At 50.0% G+C, this 22,958-nt stretch overlaps 1 protein-coding gene across 16 annotated transcripts in view; it reads right to left on the bottom strand.

Annotated features, from left to right (window-relative positions):
* Positions 1-567: 567 nt before the first annotated feature.
* EPB41L1 (erythrocyte membrane protein band 4.1 like 1) overlaps positions 568-22,958 on the bottom strand; it is a 124,508-nt gene continuing 102,117 nt past the window's right edge. For 10 of the 16 annotated variants that reach the window (XM_032462229.1, XM_032462225.1, XM_032462230.1 and 7 more), the window contains 9 exons: positions 22,589-22,696; positions 21,102-21,512; positions 19,227-19,331; positions 17,490-17,570; positions 12,861-12,947; positions 11,973-12,056; positions 9,935-10,015; positions 9,485-9,601; positions 568-3,968 (listed from right to left, as the gene is read on the bottom strand). In XM_032462229.1, the coding sequence (XP_032318120.1) occupies positions 3,960-3,968; positions 9,485-9,601; positions 9,935-10,015; positions 11,973-12,056; positions 12,861-12,947; positions 17,490-17,570; positions 19,227-19,331; positions 21,102-21,512; positions 22,589-22,696 (1,083 nt within the window). In that variant the 3' untranslated portion in view covers positions 568-3,959. The remainder of the gene's footprint in view (positions 3,969-9,484; positions 9,602-9,934; positions 10,016-11,972; positions 12,057-12,860; positions 12,948-17,489; positions 17,571-19,226; positions 19,332-21,101; positions 21,513-22,588; positions 22,697-22,958) is intronic. The other 6 variants (XM_032462234.1, XM_032462236.1, XM_032462235.1 and 3 more) reach the window with 3 other exon arrangements.

Raw genomic sequence — 22,958 nt, 5'->3', positions numbered from 1 at the left:
CAAGGCTGAAGTTGGGGTTTGCTGTATACATTATCCATTTGGTCCCCATGGAGAGGGATGCAGAAAAGACCCCAATGTAGATGTCCTTTCAAGTGTGCATCTACACAGCAAACCCCTCTGTGTCCTGGGCCTGCATACTTACTGTTTCTGCTGCCTGGAATGCTCTCATGCAAGTTCTTCACCTTACTGGATCTTTCTCTTCATTCAGCTCAAAAACTGTGTCCTCAAGGGAGGCCGTAACTGGCCACCTTATTTAAAGTGGTCTCCTTTGATGACCATCCGTCTCCCCTAGTGCTGATCACTCTGGAATTGTCTGGGAGAGCCTGCCTGTTCTGTTGTCAGTTTCCTAGACTATGAGTTACTGGAGAGCAGGGACTTGGCCTTGTTTGTTGTTCCTGTAAAGCCTACCCCTAGGCCTGGACCACCCTGGGGTCTACAAACATTTGAATGAAAGTGTGGTAGGTTGAATGAAAGTGTTCTAGTTGGGATCTCTTTTCCCCAGTTTTAGCCCTTCCCACAATGCCAACTTGTACTGGTATCCAAGGTCAGAGAGAGATGCCAAGGCAGTTTGTGGTTCAGCATCAAACACATTTATTTCACTTTTATTGAGTATACAAGAACAGAGAGCACACGCATACAGCACGGAGCACTGAGGTGGGGGAGCGCGGGGACAAGAGAGGAGAGAGGGGTGTGAGTAAAAAGGACCAGGACAGCATCGCAGTTGGTTGGGAAGGTGCTTTTGAAAAAAATATATATATATTTAGAGTGATGTTGCTCATGCAGTTTCAGGCCAGTCTTGGAATGTGCTTGCAGGATTCAAAAACTGAAACAGGTCCTGGCATTTCCTGTACCCTCAGATGGAAAAGATCCCAAGAAAGGAAAAGAAGAGAAAACAAAGATTTGTAGGCTGGCCGAGTGGAAAAAGGCCATGGAGAGCATCTGCTTTATCCTGTTCATTTTGCAAGTGGGGACACTGAGGCCCCAAGGTGGGGTGGGACTAACCCAATGGCACATGATGAGTTAGGGGCTGAGCCAGGATGGCCACCCAGAACTTCTGACGGCCCCCCCAGGACTTCTTCCACTATGCTACATGGTCTCCTGGGCAGAGAGGCGGCACGGAAAGGATGAGAAATGTAAAAAGGCAAAAAGGAAAAGTAGGTTGAAGACAGACAAGACAAACGTCTATATTCTCTACGAAGAGGAGGATGGGGAGGAAACAGTGCCCTAGATTTCAGCTTCACAGCTCCCCTCCTCCCTGGTGGCACTGCCTGCCTCTCTGTGGAAGGAAGGTCAGAGCATTGGTGGGATGGAGATCTCCACAAACCCTGGCTGGCCCACAAACTAGGCCTGGTCACGTTGTCCCTGCCCTGAAGCCACACACCTAGAATCTGCAGGTGCAGAACCAAGAACAAATATTCCCCCTCTGAGGTCTGTCCAGGGCACTCAGGACACCTGGTTCCTACAAAGACAGAGAGGGTGCAGCCACTCCAGCTCTTGGCCTAGAAAGACTGGGGGCTCTCAGGTTGAAGAGGACAGGAAGGAGGTCCTGTGGCTTCTCTCCCAGGATTGTAAAAAGAACCTGGTGCATTCAAAGTGTGCTGTTGCTCTCGGGGGGAGCTGGAGTGGGCCACCCGCCTGCTCCAGGGGGATGGGGTTGGCTGGGCCATTTGAGCCCCTGCTGCAGGGCTCTCTCTGCCCTCTCTCTGTCCCATTTTTGCCCACAGAGGCAAACACTATTCTGGATTCTTGTCCTGCCTCGGGTCAGCACCAGTTAAGCAGCTAAGCATATGGGTCACTGGGCTAACTGATGAGCGAGCCCAAGCCCTCTGCAGGGAACCTCCAGGCCATGTCTGATCACTGGAGAGAAGGCAGAAATGCTCACAGAGGGGTTGGAGATGTGAGGCTGGCCTAGGGGGCTTCCCAGGTCCCACTGCTCCCCTCACACTTTCTCCATGAGCCTAACAGTAGTGCCGGCACAAGTAAGTACTCGATAAATATTTGTGGAATGAATTCATTGACTGCTTTAGAAGCAGGAAGGGGGAAGTGAAATGGGGCTGAGAAATTAAGGGGCAGTAGAGACATCCTCCCTCAGAAGGAGCTTCAGTGAGCTCAGGGAAGCAGCTTGTGTCAGGAAAGCCTGGGAAATCCCACATTTGCCAGAGGGCAATGCCAGGCTCTTCTCTGAGGGCTTCTGTGGTCTCGAGGCCATTTCTGGGGCGCCAAGGGCACAGGCTCAGAGCGCAGGCACTGACTGAAGGAAAGGTCTCCAAAGCCAGGGTCTTATACATAGATGGAGCCTCAGCCACACAGCCTTTCCTCCTCAGCTCATTCTGGGGCAGGCAAAGCCTTTGGGAATGCAGTTTTGACCTCTCAGGGCCTGCCCTGTGTTCAGTCTCTACCATGGCTGCTTTGGCCCAGGAAGAAGAGAATGATTTGGACAGAATACAGGAGTGGTAAAGGGAAAGGCTGAGCTGGGAATCTTCAGACAGCCGGATGAAAGCCGCCATCCTCTGCGGCAGCCAGAGGTGTCACCTCTCTTTGGATGGGAGTTAGCTGTTACAATGCGGTCAGGGAAACGCAAGCCAGGTGGCAAAAAAGAGATAACTAAGAACCGAGGCCAGCCTCTAGAGAGGTAGGGGAACTAAGCCAGGGGACCTGTGTGGCAGAATCCTAACTCTGGACACCACGCCTGAGCACAGACCAGGCCCTGGCTGCTACTGCCCCGGTGGGGAGAAGGCGTTGAGCCTGCTTCCTTCTTGCCAAACCCCTGCCTCTCCATTTGGGGACTCCGCCCCTCCCTATCAATCAACCAAATTACAAACACCACACACTGTATTTCTACACTGAACCGTCAGCTCCTACCATGAGCGACCTACAGCCAGGGTCCAGGTCTCCTTGGCTGGGCCGATTCAGTGAGATCTAGGAACCTTGGGATATATCAATCACAGTCAGATAATTATAATTTTAAAATGTCAGCTTCATACTTACCAGCACGGTTTATTGTAGTATTTGTTTCCTGTTATACGTAATATACATCACTTAAAAGCACATCCGTACAAACCTCCTACAAGCTGCACCTCCATAGTGAGAACCCATAAACATACAATGTCTACCTCCCTGTGGCTGGTTTTACGTTCTTGCTTTTCTTTTCTTTTTCTTGTTTCCAATGAGAGTCATTGCAGTGGCCCTCAGCAGGACCAGGACACTGGAGGATGAGGGACGTGGGGTGGGGGAGAGAGGGGAGGGACCCGAGACAGAAAATGACAAGACGTGTGAGAGTCAAGGGGGAAGGGAGGTGGAAGAAAGGAAGGTGGATTTTTGCAGCCCAGTGTCAAGACCCGAAAGATAACAATCCAGTGTTCCTCCTCCTCCCTTCCGAGTGGGGATCTTTCGCTCTTTCTCGGAAAATGGTTGACGGGGCGTGTCTTGCTGCTGCAGCTTCTCTTGCTTGGCTGCAAAAGTGTTTTCCTTTGCATTCGAGTGGGCAACGGACGCGGGAGAAGAACAAACAGAACGCTCGTCCACTAAATGTAACGTGCAGAACCAGGGTCGACTTGAACTCCTACAATCAGCGAGGTCTGACTTGCCCTGGTTGTTCTGCAGGGCTCCAAGGGAGGAGGGGAAAGCAAGGGGTTATTGTTGTTATCTTTTTTTTTCCTGAAAAATCCCACCGAGTCTTGAATTTGTCTGCAAAGGAAATGTAGGCGTTCGGATGTTGGTTGCTGTCGGCCGAATGCTCGGCCAGCCCCGGCAGCAGTGCAAGGACGTGGTGTTTCCTGTATATATATCTATATCTATATATATCTATATATATGCTTTTCCTTTCCCAGTCTCTCATCAGGGACAGTACGTCGCAGCTGGGACGTCGGTGTTGCGTCGGAGAATCCAGAATGAAGGCCCCTTCTTTGCGGTTCTCTGGCTTGGGTTGGACCAGAAACGCGAGCATCTCTTCACAGAGGTCAGGATTCCTGAGGCCAGAGGCATCGGGAGAAGGGCACGCAAAGGAAGGAGGACAAGAAAAGTTAGTAACTTTTGTCACCCATCTTTAAAATACACGGCAAGAGGTGGTTTCTGCTACTTTTACCATGCGCCCTTCGTTATGGCTCAGGAAGATAGAGGAGCTTGTCTGAGGCCACAGAGCTTGTGAGAAAGGGGCCTGCTGAGACCTGAACCCACCTCTGTCTGATTCCAAAGCCCATGCACGTTTTGCTGGGTTATCCCCAGGGAGGTGGGATCTTTTACTTTGGCTGGAAAATTTGTCCAAGTTTCCTTGAACACTGAAAGCTGAGACCCATGTGTTTCCTTTTCTTCCCGTCTGCTCTCAGTTCTAAGAAATGTTTAGTTGTGATTGCAGATGTTTTCTTGGTTTTCTTTCCTGGTCTCCAGGCCTGCTGCGTCCTGGGGGTTAAACCCCAGAGGATAGTGTTTAAGTAAAAGAAACTGAAGTCTGGATTCTGACTCAGGTTGGACTCCAAAACTTAGTGGCTAAGGGGCATGGGCTCCGATATCAGACGACCCGAGTTCAAATCCCATTCTGTGGTCAACTAGCTCTGTCATCTTGGGTAAGTTTCTTAACCTCTTTTGACCTCAGTTGCTCCCTCTGTAAAATGTGTCCTGCCTCATGCAGTTGTCGGGAGGATTCAAGACAAGGATCAGCATACGGATGGGTGCTGAGTAAATACTGGCTGTTCTTGCTATGACTCTTGTTGTTGATTTAACCACATGCTATTCTGATCTCACTGAAGGCAAGGACTGTCTTTTCCTTATTGTTGTCTTTCCAGTGCCCAACACCGTGCCCAACACATAGCATCTACCTGAACCATTCAACAGGTGGCATAGCATCCCTGCCCTTTACCACTGACATATGGGCAAGTACTAATGGAGTTGCAGAAATCTGATCCTTCTTGGCTCATTTGACAGATGGGAAAACCGAGGCCCAGAGGGTTCAATGACTTAGCAAGTTGGTGGCAGAAACCAGACCGAGGACCTGCTCCTGCTTTACAATAGGTCAGTTATTATTTTTTCCCCATTTAATTAACATTTTGAAAGTGAGAAAGGTCTGGGTGCTACCAGAAGCAGGTGGGCCAGTGGGCAAAGATGGAGCAGAAGCCACACATCTAGCCTGTGAGTTGCTGGGAGAGAAGAGAAGATGGTGTGTGAGGTGGGCGTGATTTCCACACTCACAGCAGGAACTTCGAGGAGAAAGAACTTCCGTAAGGAAGGCTACTGGAGCAGGGGCAGATGTTCCTGGAGGACTTGGGGAACGGGGAGAAGATGAAGACGGGCAAGACGGATGTGCACATGGAAACAGGGCACCAGGCTGGTGGTAGAAGTTTAGGGTCTGCCTTGCTCAGGGCTCTCACTGACCCCTTGACGTGGCAAAACCTCAAGGGACAAGGAAGCAGGCCACATCGCCGAGCACCTTCTGCACGTGAGACACACCTGGTCCGTCACTGCTAGGGACTGAATGCTGTGTCCCCCACAAATTCACATGTTGAAGCCCCAACCCTCAAGGTGATGGTATTTAGAAGTGGAGCCTTTAGGAGGGGCTCATCAATGGGGTGCGTGTCCCTCTAAGAAGAGACGTGGGACAGACGATTTCTCTCCCTGCTCTGCGCCGTGTGGGAACACAGAGAAGCCACTGTCGGCAAACCAAAAGAGGGTCTCACCAGGAGCCAGACTGACTGGCACTTCGATCTTGGACTTCCCAGCCCCTACACTGTGAGGAATAAAGTGTGTGTTGTTTAAGCCACACAGTACGTTCTAGGAGCCCGAGCTTACTCCGACACTCACAGATGCTGTTTAATTATTGCAGAAGCTCCAATTCATAGATTAACTCCATTTTGTAGGTGAGGAAACTGAGGCCCAGAGAGGTTCCTCTGGGCATACTGCTGGTAAGGTACTTCTGGGTCCAAGCTGGGTATGTTCTTTCTACTCGATTCTGCTCCTTTCTGGGGATTTTTTTTTCTTACAGTGCCAGCTTCACCTTCAGTTCGCTCATTGATGAATAAAGTGCCTGCCCTAGAACTCAGTGTCGACCTCATCCTGAGTTGGTGGGGTATCTTTAAAAGCCCATAGTCACTTCAGAAGTACCAGGGACATCTAAACAATACTGAATGATAATTTTTTCTTCTCAGTTTATTACAGCAGAGTCCTAGTGAGCAGCCTTTTGTTAGCCTACTCTGTGTTAATAATAGTAATATTATCAATAATAGTAGTAATATTAATAATAATAGTAATACGTAATCACAGTCATAATTAACTTTGATCAAGCACTTCCTATGTGCCAGGCCCAGTGCTCACTACTGTAGATGGATGATCTCAGTAACCCTGTGAGTAGGTACTATGAACAGTCACTGTGGTGAGGAGGTTAAGACCACAGGGCAGCTTTGGAACCTAACAGATGAGATTTGAGTCTCTAACCAATATCTGTGAGCAAATCAACAAAAGCCTCTGAGCTTCAGTTTCCTTATTTATTAAAATGAACGAGCAGATGACAGTACTCATGGTGAGTGCATAGCCTGGTGCCTGGAACAGTGTAAGCACTCCATAAATTACAGCAATCGTTACTACAAGGTTCAAAAACTTGCTCAAAGTTGCACAACTAATAATGGGCAGGACTGAGATTCGAATCCAGGTCGGCAGAACTATTATCCTGGGTACCAAGATGCATCCATTCATCAAACCAACATTTCCAAGCACTTTAAAAAAGAGCTTTCTAACTCAGAGAGGACCTCTGCCCCAGAATTAGTGAGTCTGACTATATTAAGAGTCAGAGTTGGTTCCTACTTGGTGATAACTAATGGCAAAGCAGGTGGGCAGAAAAGGCAAGGGAGAAACTTCTGCCTCTCCAGGGCAACATAACAAGGGGAACTTTACAGAAGGATCCAAAAGAGACAGAGTGTGCACGGTGATGCGTGGTACAGTGGTAGCAAAGAAAGAACTAAAAGAAGGACAAGGAGGAGGGAATGAGATGGCAAAGGGAGTAGTGAGGTGGGCAGATGTGAAAGACTGCGTGGGGTGGGCAGGAGGCTGGAACGAGAGCTCCGAATGGTCAGGAAACATGGGAAGGCAGGAGCCGGGGGTGCTGGCTGGGATGCCCTGGGAGAGACGAGGAGGAGTGAGACAGGGAATGAAGATGTGAGAAGCACACAACAGACGCTCTAGGAAAGTAAATAAACAGCCAGATGACTATATATAACTGGAAGGGGGCTTGTCCCATCTCTTCATTTTGCAAATGAGGAAACTGAGACCCCAGTGGCCACACAGCTGGTCAGCAGGAAGATTGGGTTTGGAGTCAGGTCCCGATACCCAGCACAGAGTTCTTCGCATCACTGGCTTCTACGCCTGGCTGCACATGGATTTCCTAAGGACCAAGGTATAAATGAAGATCCCCAGGGCCCGCCCAGCGCTTCTAAGTCAGACTTTATGGCAATAGCTCTCTAGTATCTGTATTCCCCAGGTGACACTGCCGGCTTAGCCCCAGCTTGGCAAGTGATCTGCACTCTACCACTCTGAGATCTGGGCAGCAAAAAGCAAGAATAATTGGACTGGACAACTGAGGGGACAGGAGTGCAAGTGTGAGGAAGGCTGGGAAGTATGCTCTGTCCATGATCAGCTTACACATCTTCTAGACCAGTGCTGTCCAACAGAAACAGAAAGTGAGCCACAGTTGGAATTTAAAGTGTTTTAGATCACAGATTTTCTAGACACATAGATTTTCTAAATTTTCAAGGTATTTCTAGTTTTCTAAAATTTTCCAGATAAACAGAAAATTTTAACTCTAAATTAAAATTCTAACTTTTTAATTTACATTAAAAACACTAAAAAGAAACAGGTGAAATTAATTTTAATAATGTATTTTTAACCTAATATATCCAAACATCGTCATTTAACATGTAATCAATATAAAAATTACTGAGCTATTTTATACTCTTTTTTCCATACATGGCCTTCAAAGTCCAGCACATATTTTACCCTTAAGGCACATCTCATTTCAGATTAGCCAATTTCAAATACTCAACAGCCACGTGGGGCCAGCGGCCCCTATGTTGCACAGCACAGAAAACCACTTCCATCATTGCAGAAAGTTCTACTGGACAGCGCTGGTCTAGACCTGGGGTTGGCAGCCTTTCAAAGTGGCAGGAAAATGTTTCAGTGCTTTTTCTTTTGACTCAAAGTGGGAGGTGATCAGAGGATGAGAAAGAAACATTCTTGTAGCTTTCTAGAAAACATTTGTTTCACTCATCAAGGAAGAGGGCAGACCTACACTGCTGGTGGGAGTACAGTTCAGTGCAGTCACTGTGGAAAACATTATGAAGATTCCTCAAAAGACTAGTAATAGACTTACTATATGACCCAGTAATCAAGCTCCTGGGCATATATCCAGAAGGAACCCTACTTCAAAAAGACACCTGCACCACAATGTTCATAGCAGCACTATTTACAATAACCAAGACATGGAAACAGCCTAAATGTCCATAAACAGACGACTGGATAAAGAAGATGTGGTATATTTATACAATGGAATACTATTCAGCCATAAAAACCGACAACATAACACCATTTACAGCAACATGGATGTTCCTGGAGAATGTCATTCTAAGCGAAGTAAGCCAGAAAGAGAAAGAAAAATACCATAGGAGATCGCTCAAATGTGGAAACTTAAAAAAAAAAAAAGGAACATAAATACAAAACAGAAACAGACTCATAGACACAGAATACAAACTTGTGGTTGCCAAGGGGGCAGGGGGTGGGAAGGGACAGAATGGGATTTCAGAATTTGTAGATACTGACAGGCATATGTAGAATAGATAAACAAGATTATACTGTATAGCACAGGGAAATATATACAAGATCTTGTGGTAGCTCACAGCAAAAAAGAAAGTGACAATGAATATATGTATGTTCACGTATAACTGAAAAATTGTGCTCTACACCGGAATTTCACACAACATTGTAAAATGACTATAACTCAATAAAAAAGTGTTTGAAAAAAAAGGAAGAGGGCAGAAAGGGGGTCTTTGAAATGGATTTACCTTTCACTGAAGTATAACGTGCGAAGCACATAAAGTACACAAATCTAAGTGTGGGGCCTGACACTTTTTTATACACGTACAGACCCGTGTAACCCTCCCAGGTCAAGATGCTGACACATCTAGCCCTGTGGAATGTTCCCTTGTGACTCTTTCCTGTCAGTGCCACACCCCAGAAGTAACCAATATTTAGATGTTGATTGTTGCTGATTAGTTTTGCCTGTTTCTGAACTTCCTATGAATGGACTCACACTGTATGTACTTTTTGTGTCTGACTTATTTCACTCAACTCAATGTCTGTGAAATTTTATTATTATAGGTTGGGGAGGGGGTCAAAGCCATGCTGGGGACCAAGACTCTTGGTGGGTCCTCAGATGGAAATGACCCTGGGAGGACCTTGCCACTGCTCTCTCCTCCCTCTCACGGCTGCTGAGCTCCATGGGCCTTACCTGTGGCTTCTTGTCCCTCTCCTCCGGGGATGGGTCTGTTTCTCTGTATACAACAGCTTTGGTTACCAGCATGTCAGGATGCTGAAGTTTGGCCTCCTTGATGGCCAAAGCCAGGGCCTAGAGAAGAGGAACAGCAAAGTGAGAACCAGAGCACACTGACTGCGGGAGCGGCCCCGGAGACCTACAAGCCTGTCAGCGCACAGCTCAGGAAGCTGGGGCCCGGGAAGGGGCAGTGGTCAAGGAGTTAAAGGGTAAGGCTAGGGTTCAGGTCTTCTGGCTCCTGCTGGCTCCCATTCAGTGTCCCTTCCTTGGGGGTTTCTCCGCTGCACAGGGTTGGCAGGAAGTAGACACCTTCTCTGCTCTTGAATGAAGCTGCCCATGAGTAACCCAATTTTGGAGGGTCTGGGGACTGGGCAGTGCCACTGGGCACTAGGGTCCCCATCCTCATACCTGGTCTTGATCGACATCTTCGTCCCCAGTAATGATGATCCGCTTCTCGATCCTCGTCTCAGAAAACCCTCCTTTCACAGTCTGCAGAGGGAGAGGGAGAGGGAGATGGGGTCAGCCTTGGGTCCTGCTGGGGCAGCAGCCTCGACACGGGGCCTGTGCCAAGCCTCCCTCCAGGGCGAAGCTGGAGCCAGCAGTTGTCTTCTCTCCAGGCTCCCTCAGTTTTCTCCTTTTCTGGTTTTGGGATTTCAGACTGTACATCTTGCCTGGCTGCCACCCTTCCCCCAACTACCAAGCCGCCCCCTCTAGGTCTTTCAAGCCCGGCTCAAATGCTGTCGCCCTGACCCTGTTGAGCAGTCCCTCTGTCTTCCTGCCTCGGTACTCTCCAAGCGGCAAGTTCGTATCTCGCACCGTTTTGGGCCTCTCTGCCTTGAGCTGACCTTGTGTGTGTGACCTTGTGTGTGGCCTTGCTCCCTCGGCTGGGGCAAGGGCAGGGGCTATAATCCGTGCACCTCTGGATCCCCTCCTCCCCAACTCCCCTGTCCAACCTGATCAGGACAGGTGCTAAATGCAGATTTGTTGAATGAACACATGAATGGAATGTGAATGGTGACAAAGTTCTACTTTAAATGATTTCAAACAATACTAGAAGAGAAAATTGCATTGCTGAGTCTTATAAATATACTTATAACCATCATGTTTTCCAAAGGGATGGGGCTTGGGTGTGAGTTTAGAAGTAGAAGATGGGGCAGGACCTAATGACTTGGTATATTAAAGGAGGATGGTGGCTGAGGGAAACCCCAGATGGAGTCGCGAGTGGACAGAAAAAAGAGGGGGGGGCTCCCAGTTGGCAGGGCTGGGAGGGACTTTGGGAAGAAGAGTTATCTGTGTGATAGAAAACCTGCCCATAAAGCTTTCAGTGGAGTCATCATTGCTCACTGATGCCTTTGGTGGGAGTGGGTGCTTTCTGGGGAACGTGCTGCAGGGGAGTGGGCAGGGCTGGGACAGTCTGTGTGCTGCCTACCAGACTCCTCCTTTGATGCTTGAGTAAAAGCTCCAATTTATCCTGGCTCCCTGGCCTCTCTCCTCTAGGCCTCCATCCCTGCCCTGGGCCCCCTCCTGCCTGCCTCCTGGCCACTCAGGCATGGACACGCTGGCCAGCCTGTCCTCAGTCCTCTGTCCTCATTGGCTAAGTTACAGCTGACCGTCAGGAATGCCTCCCTCCTCTGGCCTGGACTCTTCCTCCCCACCCCCTGCTGCAGGTCCTCCATCCTTAGTCTCTCGGTAACTTTCTTCTTTCTCCCATCTGCACATTCTGGTGGACCTAACCTCCTCTCTTTAAACCCCTTTTAGCTGGGTCGCTCCCCATTTTAAAAACCTTGATGGCTTTCCAATGGCCTTCAGACTCAGATCCTCTGTTTGTCCTGGGATTTGTCTCATTTGTCTCTATTCTGCTTTCCTGCCTCCGGTCCAACCTAATTTCCCACAGTTCCGTCCCCTACCTGCTGCTTGTCCTGTTTCCCCACATGCGTTGTTTACAGCGCCCCCGCCCGGCCACCCTTAGCACAGAGGCCAGCATAAAGTCGCTAATATTCGCTCAGTGAAAGAAGTGAACACACACAGTTTCTGCTCCCATCTTCCACGCTGCTTAGAACGTCTGCGTCTGTCTTCTCCTTCACAAGCCCTCCCCTGGCTTTCCAAGAACCTATACATTCCCACTTTTTCTAGAAGACCCTTCCTCATTCTTTGAACCTTCCTTAAATCGCCCCCTTCTAAATCCCTCCAGCACTTAAGATCTATAAGACACAAACACCAGGGTTCACAACTATATCCCAGGAGATGGTCTTGTCCCCAAGCCTGGCTATCAATGTTGAAGGGCAGGTCAGTGCCTTAGGATGACCCATAGCACAGAACAAAGCACTCCAGAAACTGGGAACACCACAGGTCTTCTCTGTCCACGCATCCAAGGCAGAGCCACGGCAATGACCTTCCCGAGCCCCACATCCAGGCTGGGGGCATATGGTGCCCTGCTGCTACTCACTTTGGTAACATGGGTGGTGGTGGAGGTGGAGAGGGTTTCCGCAGTGGCGCCGTAGGTGCTGGTGAGGACATCTTTCCCGATGATCTGCAGAATATAACCACCCCCCACCCCGGGGTCAGGTGAGGACGCTGGGCTCTGCACGATGGGGGTGGGAGGGGATGATGGGGGCTCCCATGAAGGCAAAGTTTGGAAACCAAGATGCTTTGAACCACTGAGTCTAAGAATTCAGGAATATTGGAACCTTCAGAATACAAGACCCATGAAATTCTCAAACCATGGAATCTAAGATTCCTAGGACCTGAGATTCCTGAGGTCCAGAATCCTAACAAGACTATAGAATTTAAGAATCCTGGCATCTTAGAAGGATGAATAGAGGGATCCAGGTGGAAACGGAGCCCTCCTGATCTCCCACCCTGTCAGGGCCGGGAACACGCTCTCTCTGAGGTTAGATGATAAGGAGGACAGATTGGGAGCTGCAGGAGCTGCAGGAGACCTCGCAGTGACAGGTTGGTGAGGCAGCCACTGACAGAGCCAGGTCCAGAATCCAAGCCTCTGGACTACGAGTCCATTGCTCCTCCTGGTCAGCAAGGAGAGCAGGTGCAAAAGAGCTGTCACACCACAGGCACCACCAAAGCGAGGAGCCACTTCACCCCACACTGCCATGGCCCTGCTTGTGTGTGTACGTGGGCGGGGTACGGAGGGCAATGGAAGAGACTCTGGTGGGGACCAGGGAGCCCCGTGGGCATCCGAATCTGATGCTATTTCCTGCTGCTGCATTTAAAGGGGTGGTTTTAGGCTCCCTGCCACACCTGCTGTGAGCTACCTGTGGACCCGCGTCCACATTCTCTGTATGGAATCCCCTAGCCTGAGCTGGCCCTGCCCACTTACCGGAGAAAGAGAATGGATTTCCGTGGCCACCGTCTGTGGGCCTGGGATCATGGCAGCTGCCCCCTTCCCGGACTTGAGACTGTTCTCCTGGGGAAACAATAGTGCTCAGATGGCCAGGTCTCAGGTGGGCGGGCCCCCAGGATGACCAGAGCCTGTGGCCACATAGCTCTCGTGGCCACAAGGTTGAATAGCAATGCTAGAAGCAGAGAACTGAAGGCATCATTCAGTTTGGTCTTCTCTGGTTCATCACTCGCCCACTTGCTCGTTCACACACGCACTTACACACTTAGTCATACACCCATTCATTCAACACATGTTTACCGACTGCCTGGTGTTAGAGACACTGTGGTGAACAAGACATGGTGTTTCTCCCTGGAAGCACTAACAAAGAAGGTGAGACGGGTCCTCGTCCTGGCCCTGCCACGTTCCAGCCACTTGACCCGGGGCAGAGCCACTTCCACTCTATGGGCCTCGTGGATCCACCCACACAAAGGGGCCCCTGCAGGGCACAGGGGTAACAAATGTCCCACTCTGGGGGGGGGGTGTTGATAACAGTGGGGCAGGGGCGATGTGTGTGAGGAGGGGGGCAGGGAATGTATGGGAAATCTCTGTGCCCTCCTCTTAATTTTGCTGTAAACTTAAAACTTCTCTGAAAAAATAAAGTCTTAAAGAATTTTTTTAAAGGGGAACCCCTGTCACTCTCACAGAGACTTTATAAGGCTAACGGAGGAGAAAGGGCTTTGCAGATATCTGCAGAGCAAATACAGGAATACAGGCTGGCTACTAACAACATCACAACTACTGTTTTCTGAGTACTTGCTATGTGCTAGGTATTATGCTAAGGATGCATGATCTCATTTATGCCTCTGAACGACCACAGGAAATTGGTTTAATCTTTCTCTTTCACAGCTGAAAAAGTGGAGGGCGAGAGGATGTTAAGTGGCTTGTCCAAGTTCCCCTGCAAATTAGTGATAGAGCCTGGATTTAGACCCAAGTTCATCAGACCCCCAAATTCAACACACTCTTTCTGTAACCACTCCTTCTGCAATGCCACTCTGCCCTTGGAACTCTCATCCTTGAGCCAGCTCTCCTGGTGTGATCTTGGAGTTTAACCGCTAGAAGTTCCTGGAATTGACCCTGGAGTTACTGGACCACAGCCTCCTGCCTCCACCTCCCATTTCCTGTACCATCTGAGGGCTCAGCCTTGACCAGGGTCCCAGAGCTGTGTCCATTCTGCAGCTCCCCAGCGGGCTGAACCCTGTCTTGGCCTGTACTTGGTACTAGATCTGGGCCTCTGCCTGCCAGGGACGGGTGAGGACAGAGGCCCTCTGCCTTCACCCCATTCCCCTGGACATCTGCTCCAGCTGAGGCTGTCAGTGATCTGTTACCTGGCACTCCAACCACAAGGCACTTTCTCGGAGGAAGTCCCAGGATGTGGCCCGGCAGCGGCCTCTAAAGAGCAGCCTTCTGAGCTCAATGCTTTCTCTCTCCCAGCTTCGAAAACAGCCACTAGCCCCTCTGAACTCTACTGTCATTTCAGGCCTCTTCTTCTCCCACTGATCCCTCTTTCCCAGGCAAAGCCTTACCTCCACCTTCACACTGAAAACAGATGCCACAGGTTGTTCAAAACAAGGTCCCAGCTGCTCGGCCTGCCTCTCCTGTACCTTCCAGTCCCCTCTCCCACCTCAAGGAGGAGCGGCCCCCATCCCTGGCCAAGGCCACACCACCATCTCTGCTTCGGACCCTTCCTCCACCAACTAAGGGCTCTCCTCGCCACCCTCTCTCGGGGCCTCCTTAGCCACCCAAGGCTTCCACTGCCTCATCAAGGCCACTGTCCTTTACATGTAGCTCAGATCTCTCTTGAACTCTAGACCTTTCAGACCATTTGCATCCTAGACATTTTCCCCTGGAGATGTTCCATGGGCGCCTCAGACTCATCAGATCCAAAGTGGAGTTTGCTGCCTCCCCTGACCCCTGACACATACGTGCCACTAAAAAGCGCCCTCCTCGGTGCTTGTCAGTGCTTCTCCCACCAGAGAGGTGTCATCTGGAGGGCTTGTGGAAACAGAGCCACTGGGCCCCGCCCCAGGGCTTTTGAGTCAATAGGTCTGGGGTGGGGCCTGACAATTTCTGTTTGAACAGGCTCCCAGGACCGCACTCTGAGAACAGCGGGGCTGGTGAGCAGAGTCCCTGGCCACCTCTCGTCCTATTACCTGAACATTCTATCAATAACCAAATCCCGTACTTTCCTCCTCCAGGCACCCTTCAACACTGTTGCCCTCATGGGCATCCACCTCCTCGTGCTCCAGCCCTGTCCCAGCCCCTAAACTAGTTCCCTGCCTTCTCTTTTGGTCTCTCCCAATGGAGTGTGGGCTCAGGGATGCTGTCTGTCTCCCTCAGTGCTGGATTCACAGTGTCTGGCACAGCGCTTCACACATTGTGGGTGTTCGATAAATATTTACTGAAGGAAGGAGAAAAGAAGGACAAGAAGGAGAGGAAAGAGGGACCTATGCCTCCAAGTGAAGGAAGTTTTGCTCCAGTCATGTTCCACACAGGTTGCTAGAGTAATCTCTCTAAAACACAGAAACACATATTTGATAACATCATGCCCCTACTGAAAACACTGAAGTGATTCTCTACGGTCTCCAGGATGAAGTTTGAACTTTGTATACGACATTGGTGGCCCTTCAAGCCGTGGCTCAGCCTTCCTTTCCAGCGTCTTCTCCCCTGGCTCCCCCTCCACACACCTGCCATCACTGACCACTTCCTTTCCCCAAATGCAACCTCTTTTGCATCCTCGCCCTTACACCCGCTGTTCCCAAGGCTTAGAAGACCTCCTCCCATGACTGCACCTTCACTGATCCTTCAAGCACAGCTCAGATGTCACTGCCTAGATAAAGCCTTCCCCGGCTCCTACAAGGCTGCCTCACACCCTGTGCTCCCTAGGAAAGCATCATTACACTGTTTCATGAAGGCAGGAAAAACTCACGGCAGCTCATTTACAGACCACTTACTGTGTACCGGGCACTTTTCTAAGGGCTTTGCATAGATAACCTGAGTTCAGCCTCACATCAGCCCTTTGAGGGATATGCTTTTATAGCCCCTCACCCCATTTGACAGAGGTGGAAACTGAGGTCTGGAGAGTTTCGGATAACTTGCCCAAGGTCATCCAGCCAGGAAGTGGGAGAGCTGGGCCTTGTTCACCACCGTGTGCCCAGGACCTGAACACAAGGGCACAGCACATTAGATGTGCCCATGATTATTATTTAGACGAACGAATTCTAACAAGCAGTATCTTTCCTTCAAATCTATACCCCCGTACTTGGCAGTACGGAGACACATAAATGTTTTTGGAACAAATGGATGGATGGATGGATGGATGGATGGATGGATGGATGAGTAAATGAATGATGTAACTGCCTGCTCACCATGGTACGAATTTACATTTAGCCCAATAAGCATCCTGATGCCACGCGGTGATGGGTTGAGGGCAGAGGAGGAACTGAGTGATCGAGGGCAAGTGTGTAAGCTAGTAACTGGTTTGGGTTTACTTATCTTAAAATCTTTGTTTACTCAAAACCTTCCTGCTGGGTAGTCTAAATTAACGTAATTTTCTTCCTATGTGCATATCAGGGGTTTGGCAAGAGAAAGCATTTGAAAACAATCTCCCCCAGCTCAAGACAGATTCGGCCCAGGCACTGATAGCTGCCCAGCCCCACCCCCAGGCCCAGCCCCATGCAGCCGCTGTTCACAATGGTCAGGATGAGGGAGCAGAGAAGAGCGGTGGAGGCAGACAGTGGGGCTTCTGGAGTCAGAATGCCTGGGTTTGACCTGGCTCTACCACGTATTGGTTGTGTGGCCTTGGGTAAGTCCCTTTACCTCTCTGAACTTCATTTTCCTCATCTGTAAAGGGTGGAGAAAAAAGAGCATCCACCTCCCAGTTCTCGTTCTACTCCTTGAGCTCACACCTTCTAGGTTCTCAGCGCCTCGCTGGGTGCCACAATCCGTGTGCTGAGCACTAGCTGTGGTGCGTCATTGTTCAAGAATCTGATGTTACTGGACTCTCTCAAGAGCCCGTGAACCAGGCAGAATGGGGTGTATTCCCATTTTACAGATAGGATGCCTAAGGCCAAGGACCTTCCTTCATGGGTCAAACAACAAATAGGCAGCAGAACCACAAGGTCCCTCAGGAGACAAGCCCAAATCTGAGCTTCCAATTTAGGTTCACCGCACGCCATCTACTGGCCAAGGCAAGGAAATGGCCTGGGACACGAGAAAACGCACAGCTGCCCAGAGGATGGACCTCATTCAGGAAGGACTTTCAGGCACAGTCTTCCTGTGCTGCCAATAATCAGATAATCAAAGGGTATCATTCTCTCTTTATCCCTGCCATAGCTGAGATGGTCCAGGTAACTGAGACTCAAGGACACCACCTCCCACATTTTTCAGTTTGGAAAACTGAGGTCTGACTATGTGCCAGGCAATGAATGTGTGACTGTATGCCCCATGCCCCATGCAGCAAAGGCAGATGAGGACTTCCCGCAACAGCTGGCGGTGTTGGCTTGCTATCTGGCTGTTTCAAGGGCAAGGGGGCTGGTCAGAGAGGGAAGTCTTTTGGGTCCTACTTACCATGGTGGTTGATATGGTCTCTGTGGTGATGGAGGGAGTAGTTGTTATGAACTCCTTCCCACCTAGGGCAGTCCCATCAACCTGTGGCCAGAGGAGGAGTTGTTAGAGAGGGAGAGAGTGCCGGGTACACCTGCAGCATCTCTCGCCTGGGCTCTGGGCATTCCCAGTTACAAAGTGACAGGTGGTGTGAGCAGACATGCACCTGGGGAGGGGGGATGTCCACACACAGACCAAACTACAAAGGGGCCTCACAGGTCCTCCAGTTCATTTCAATCACCTCATTCGACAAAGGAAAAATAATCCCAGATAATTTGATAAACTCTATGCAAAGCTCAATACATGTATTCTTTGACCTAGTGATCCCATTACTAGGAATACACCCTTTGGAGACAGACTTTGAACACTTTGCCAAGAAGTCAGAACAAAAAAGTTCACTGGAGCACTCAATATTAACTGCAAAAGACAAAAACATTCCCATTGATGGGAGATAAATGTGTGATAAATTAGGATCCACTCCTATGTGGGAATAAGAAGAGGAAAATGGGACCAAGAAGAGGAAAATGGGACCATATATGCCAACAAGGAGACAAAACGATCTCTTTTGGTAAAAAATTTAAATATCTAGAGACGTAAGTACATATGTTAATATACACATACATGTTTTTCTGGGAGGAATCACAAGAAAGTTTTCATTTTGTTCTGTTTGAATTTCATAACTGTGAATATTTTGTTATTTTGTTTTGATGTCAATAAGGGTAACTGAGCTGGAGAATTTGGGGCCATTTTTAGTTTTCTTTATATTTCTTTGTATAAAAACAAAACCAACACACATTACTAAAACAAAGCAGGCCAGAAAGGGAGCAGGTGGCCTGGGGTTACACAGCTTCTCAGAACTCAAGAGTCTTGATGGCTGCGTTCGCTGCCTCGTAAACCTCTATGCACATTATAAAAGTAGGAGAAAAAATTCTGGAAATGACAGAGTTGCTCACGTTGTGTAGGTTTACATCTTACTTTAGTTCTTGAGACAACGACTGTTCTCCAGGGCAAGAGAGCCCCTCGAACTGCAGTTCCTCTGGCCAGAAAGAACCATGAGGGCATCTATCAAATCCTCAGCCTCGATTTTCAAAGCTTAAAAACCACAAAAGGAACTTACAAAATGCACTGTAAGTAATCCACCTGTCTCTATTTATGACTGCTTTCTCTGGGGTACTGAGTCTATTTCGTCTCGCTAAGACAAATGACTTTTTATTTTATTTTTTTCTAGTTTGTTCATTTTGTCAATCTGATGTGGAACCACCATGCACAAAAAAACTGGCCCAACATAAGTTGTTCTGACTAAAGCTGAATTGGGATCTCTCTCCTCTCCCAAAGCAGCCCCTGGGATAGCTCAAGAAATCTCTCCAACTCTTTCAAGCAATCTGAAAGCCATGGTCTAATCCACTAACTGCTAGTCTTTATAACACTCCCAGGAGGATGAGGGAGACGTGATCATCCCCATTTCATAGATGGGAAAACTGAGGCTTTAAGAACTGTAGTCTGCCCAGGACAAGAACCATCCCATCACCTGACCCCAGAGTTCAGGGAGGACAATTAAGCTCAGAAGAGCATCAGGGTTAAAATGGTGGCTCTTGGGGAGCCAAGGTGGCAAGGGTTGGCTAAGGGGCTTGGCCATGGTGGGAACTCCACCCTCAAATGCCCAATACCTATGCTCAGAGCACGTTGGAAGGCCCAGGTTACCTGGGTGGTGTCCACAGTGGTGACTCTGGTCTGTAGTACAGCCTCTGGCTCGATCTTCTTCCTGATGGCCAGGCTGCTGACAGTCATGGTTTCTGTTTTCACCGGCTGTAGGGAAATGAGGGAAGAACACTCTGTATCTCAAGCCCTGGCATGACTCCTGCCCACAGGTGACGGTGATGTAGGGTCAGCAGGTTATCTTCCACCCCTGCAGCTGGCCAAGTCTCTGGCGGAGAACACAGGCCAGGGCAAAAGAGGCATGATGTGATGTCACAGACAACAGCCTAAGAGGACAGCCAGAACCATCCATGACCTGGCAACCATGCAACCTGCATGCTGGTTTTCAGGCTACCATTAGGAGAACGTGTACCACTCAGTCAAATATGCTCTGTGCCGGGCCCGACACCAGGCCTTTTCCTATGTACGTAATCCTGAATGACTTCAGTGGTCATGCCACCACCTCCCAACTGCTATATTTGAATCGTTCTTTAGAACAGGAGTCACACACCTGGAGGCCCAGGGGGCCAGGAAGGAGATGTAAACAAGTGAAGTGGGTGTGCTGAGGTCTGAGGTGAACTGGAGAGCACAGACGGTCCACACAGGTTTGGTGAACTGTGGCCATGGCCTCTGAGTGACTGATCATCTGATTTTTTTAATGATATAAAAAAATCCCTGGATTTTATATTCAATGCCCTGATTTTTAAATCAAGCTCAAAGAAAACACATTCCTAGCCAGATGTGGCCCAGGGCCACCAGTTTACAACCTCTATTCCAGAAGTCTGAAGTTAAATGATCAGTTTCTTCTGAGTCTTCCATCAGACCTAGTTCATGGCTATACACACAGCAGGTAATTAACATATGTGAATGAATGAACGAAAGCCAGCTTGTCATCTGCTGGGGAGGGTGGTAAGAGGGGATTCTTCCAGATGGTTTTAATCCTGAGATCTAGCCATTCATTCAAGTAATCATTATTAGCGCCTGGTACGTGCAGGCTTAGTGGAGCTGCCATGGGGTAGGACAGCAGAGCCATCAGCCACTAACCTGACTACTTGTGACAATGCTGGGAGCAGAAGCATCGCAGAGCAAGAAGGCTGAGCAGGGAGCAATACTTGTGCCCCCGGGGGGCAGGAAAGCATTTGCTAGTTAAGTGCTATCTGAACTTGGTCCTGGACCATGACAAGTTTCCAAGGCAAAGAAGTTTGCAAGGCCGAGGAAGGAAGGAAAAACCTTCTCCAGAGGGTACAACATGGTGTGAAAGCCCACAGTGAATGAGCTCATACGTCAATGCCTGGAACATGGGGGAAAGGAGAGGTGGTGGGAGGGAGCTGGGGCTGGAGATGAAACAGCAAAGGAGTAACGCGAACAGAGATCCTCTGAGGGAAGGACCCAGAGCAGAGAGGCCAGGACACAGTCTATCCCTGAGTCCCTCTCAGCGATGATGTTTTCTCTTCTCTAAGAGTTTCCACTGCTACCTCGAGACCCCAGGCCCCCTGGGAGAGGAGCCCCTGTTGAGGATTAGGAAAAACCATCTGACTTTCAGGGCAGGCCTTGGGCGCCCCCTTGAGTTCACACGCACATGGTCCCTGCAGGTGCCATGCAACATGGGTGGGGGAGGAGTCGAGTAGCACCAGACTGCCTGTCATCACTCGACCTCAGGCAAGCGAAGGGGTCACGGGGTTAAAGTGACAGGAGCGCAAGTTAGGGGTAAACCGAGCTGCCAAACATGCGAGCACAGAACCATGCTGTTCTGCGGAGGGGCGGTCATGCAACATGAAATAGAGCTTCAGGCTGGCGGCTCAAATCTTCTCACACGTGGCCCAGGGCCCTCTGAACATGCAGCGCCCGGTGGGCCCGCGTCCCGATGATGCTCCACTGTACCTCGAACTGGGGCATATCCGGGGTGGAGCAGGCCCCTCGATCCAGGCTGTCCTCGAATCCCCCAGACTCGTCATCCTGGCTGGGGCCCCCTTTGTTGAGATCCCGGGAGAACACCAGGCCCTCGGTTTCTGAGTCGCTTTTGTCTCGGTCGAGCTCAGGCAGGCTGCGGGAGAAGTCGTCGAAGGCGCTGCCGTGGTAGTCACCAATGACCGTGAAGTCGACCTCGGCCTCCAGGCTGGACGTGGAGCTGACCGTGATGCTGGAGCACTTACGCTCAATGGCCAGGTGGTTGTCCTTCAGGAACACCGCGTCCCTCTCCTGGTCCTGGTCCTCGTCTCCCGTGTCACTCTCTGGGGCCCTGGGACGTGGTGGTTTGATTTTCTCCTCGGAGCCCTCCCTCAGCCCTGCTCTCTATGGCCAGATAAAATCAAAGGAATAGGGGTATGGGGTGGGGAAGAGGAGAGAGAGAGAGAGAGAAATCAAGATGGTGAATGACAGAAGAAATCTTGGGGCCCTTCGATGCCCCAAATGGAAGAGCAGGTCAGGAAAAGAAAAACACCCCCGGAAATGTTCCTTGACATCATTAAAAGCTTTAAAAAAAAAAAAGAAAGAAAGAAAGAAAGAAAACTACTTAAGAGTGAGAACGCTCCTTTCCAAGGGTCTCCCGCTGATGGCAAAAGCAAGTACAAAGCAAACATCCTGCCAGTTGGTCCTGGACAGGAAGCCCCATCCAAGGTTTGGATCTGGGAGCTTATCAGAAGCGGCACTGTGCACAAGGCAGGGATGGGACCCCAAGCCCATCCGTGCAGGGGGATATTGAGAGACAAAAACCAAGGAGGGAGACCCAGGGATGCAGGGACATCCAGGATGGGGAGGCAGAGAGGCTGGAGCCAAGAGCTTTGAGGAACAAAGAGAAAGCCAACACAGTTTGTCAATTCCACTGAGTCTCTGTAGGGGGTGTCAGCATCGTCTAGAGAGGGGGACCACGTGCAGTAATTCCTGGGAGCTGGGTGCTACATTGCTTCAACCCTGAGCCCCATGAGTGGACCGGCGGGCAGGCCACAGACTGGAGGTTCTGGTCCCATCAGTGTAATTGACAACAGCAGGCCAAGGATGTGCTGGAGGGGAACCAGCAACTCTTGTCCGACATACATACCTCTCAACTGGCCTGTCAGGGATTAAACATCACACACATTTTTGGCTGTTTGATGACACTCTTTTTAAGACCAATCTAACACCCATCAAATATTTTTAAAGTACTTGGCTTCAGGTTCTAGAGACTTAGAGTGCTTGGAGATTTCACTTGCTAGCGAAGCCTCCAGTCAGCCAGTTTCTGGGAGGTTGAGGGGTGTGAGGACACATTCCAGACAAGCCAGAGTTGAGCTGTCACAAGAGGCGCTGCCAGAGCAGGTGGGAACGAAGGCAGCGATGCACCCTGGCCAGGCGAGGATGACCGGGTCATCAGGGCACCAAGGGGCTGCAGAGACCTGAGGGCCTGAGGGGCTGGCGAATCTCAGGTGTGCCCCCTTTCCCGGGGGGTTGGCTGCTAAGCTGGTGACGTGCTTCTCTTGCCTGACCGCATCTCCAGGTGTATTCTGGATTAGAGAAGATAGTTAGTCTTAAGGAGGCAGGAAGGAACTTGGCACTGGGACCAAGAGGGAACCAGAAGTGAAGGATGGAAACCTCTGGACTGTCAGCTTCCCCAGGGCAGGAGCACCAGGGAAGGGAAAGGATGAAGGAAGATCGTCGGACAAGCCAAGCAAAACGGTAGGAACCCAGCAGGTGGGGGCAGCAAGGCAAAGCAAGTGTGTAGTTTGCTGGCGGTGGTGCCACCTTCTCCACCGGGGCTGTGTGACC

Source organism: Camelus ferus, chromosome 19 (assembly GCF_009834535.1).
Source record: "Camelus ferus isolate YT-003-E chromosome 19, BCGSAC_Cfer_1.0, whole genome shotgun sequence".
In the NCBI taxonomy this organism is placed as follows: domain Eukaryota; kingdom Metazoa; phylum Chordata; class Mammalia; order Artiodactyla; family Camelidae; genus Camelus; species Camelus ferus.
Note: the sequence above shows the minus strand (reverse complement) of the source record. Positions and strands in the feature narration are given on the sequence as shown.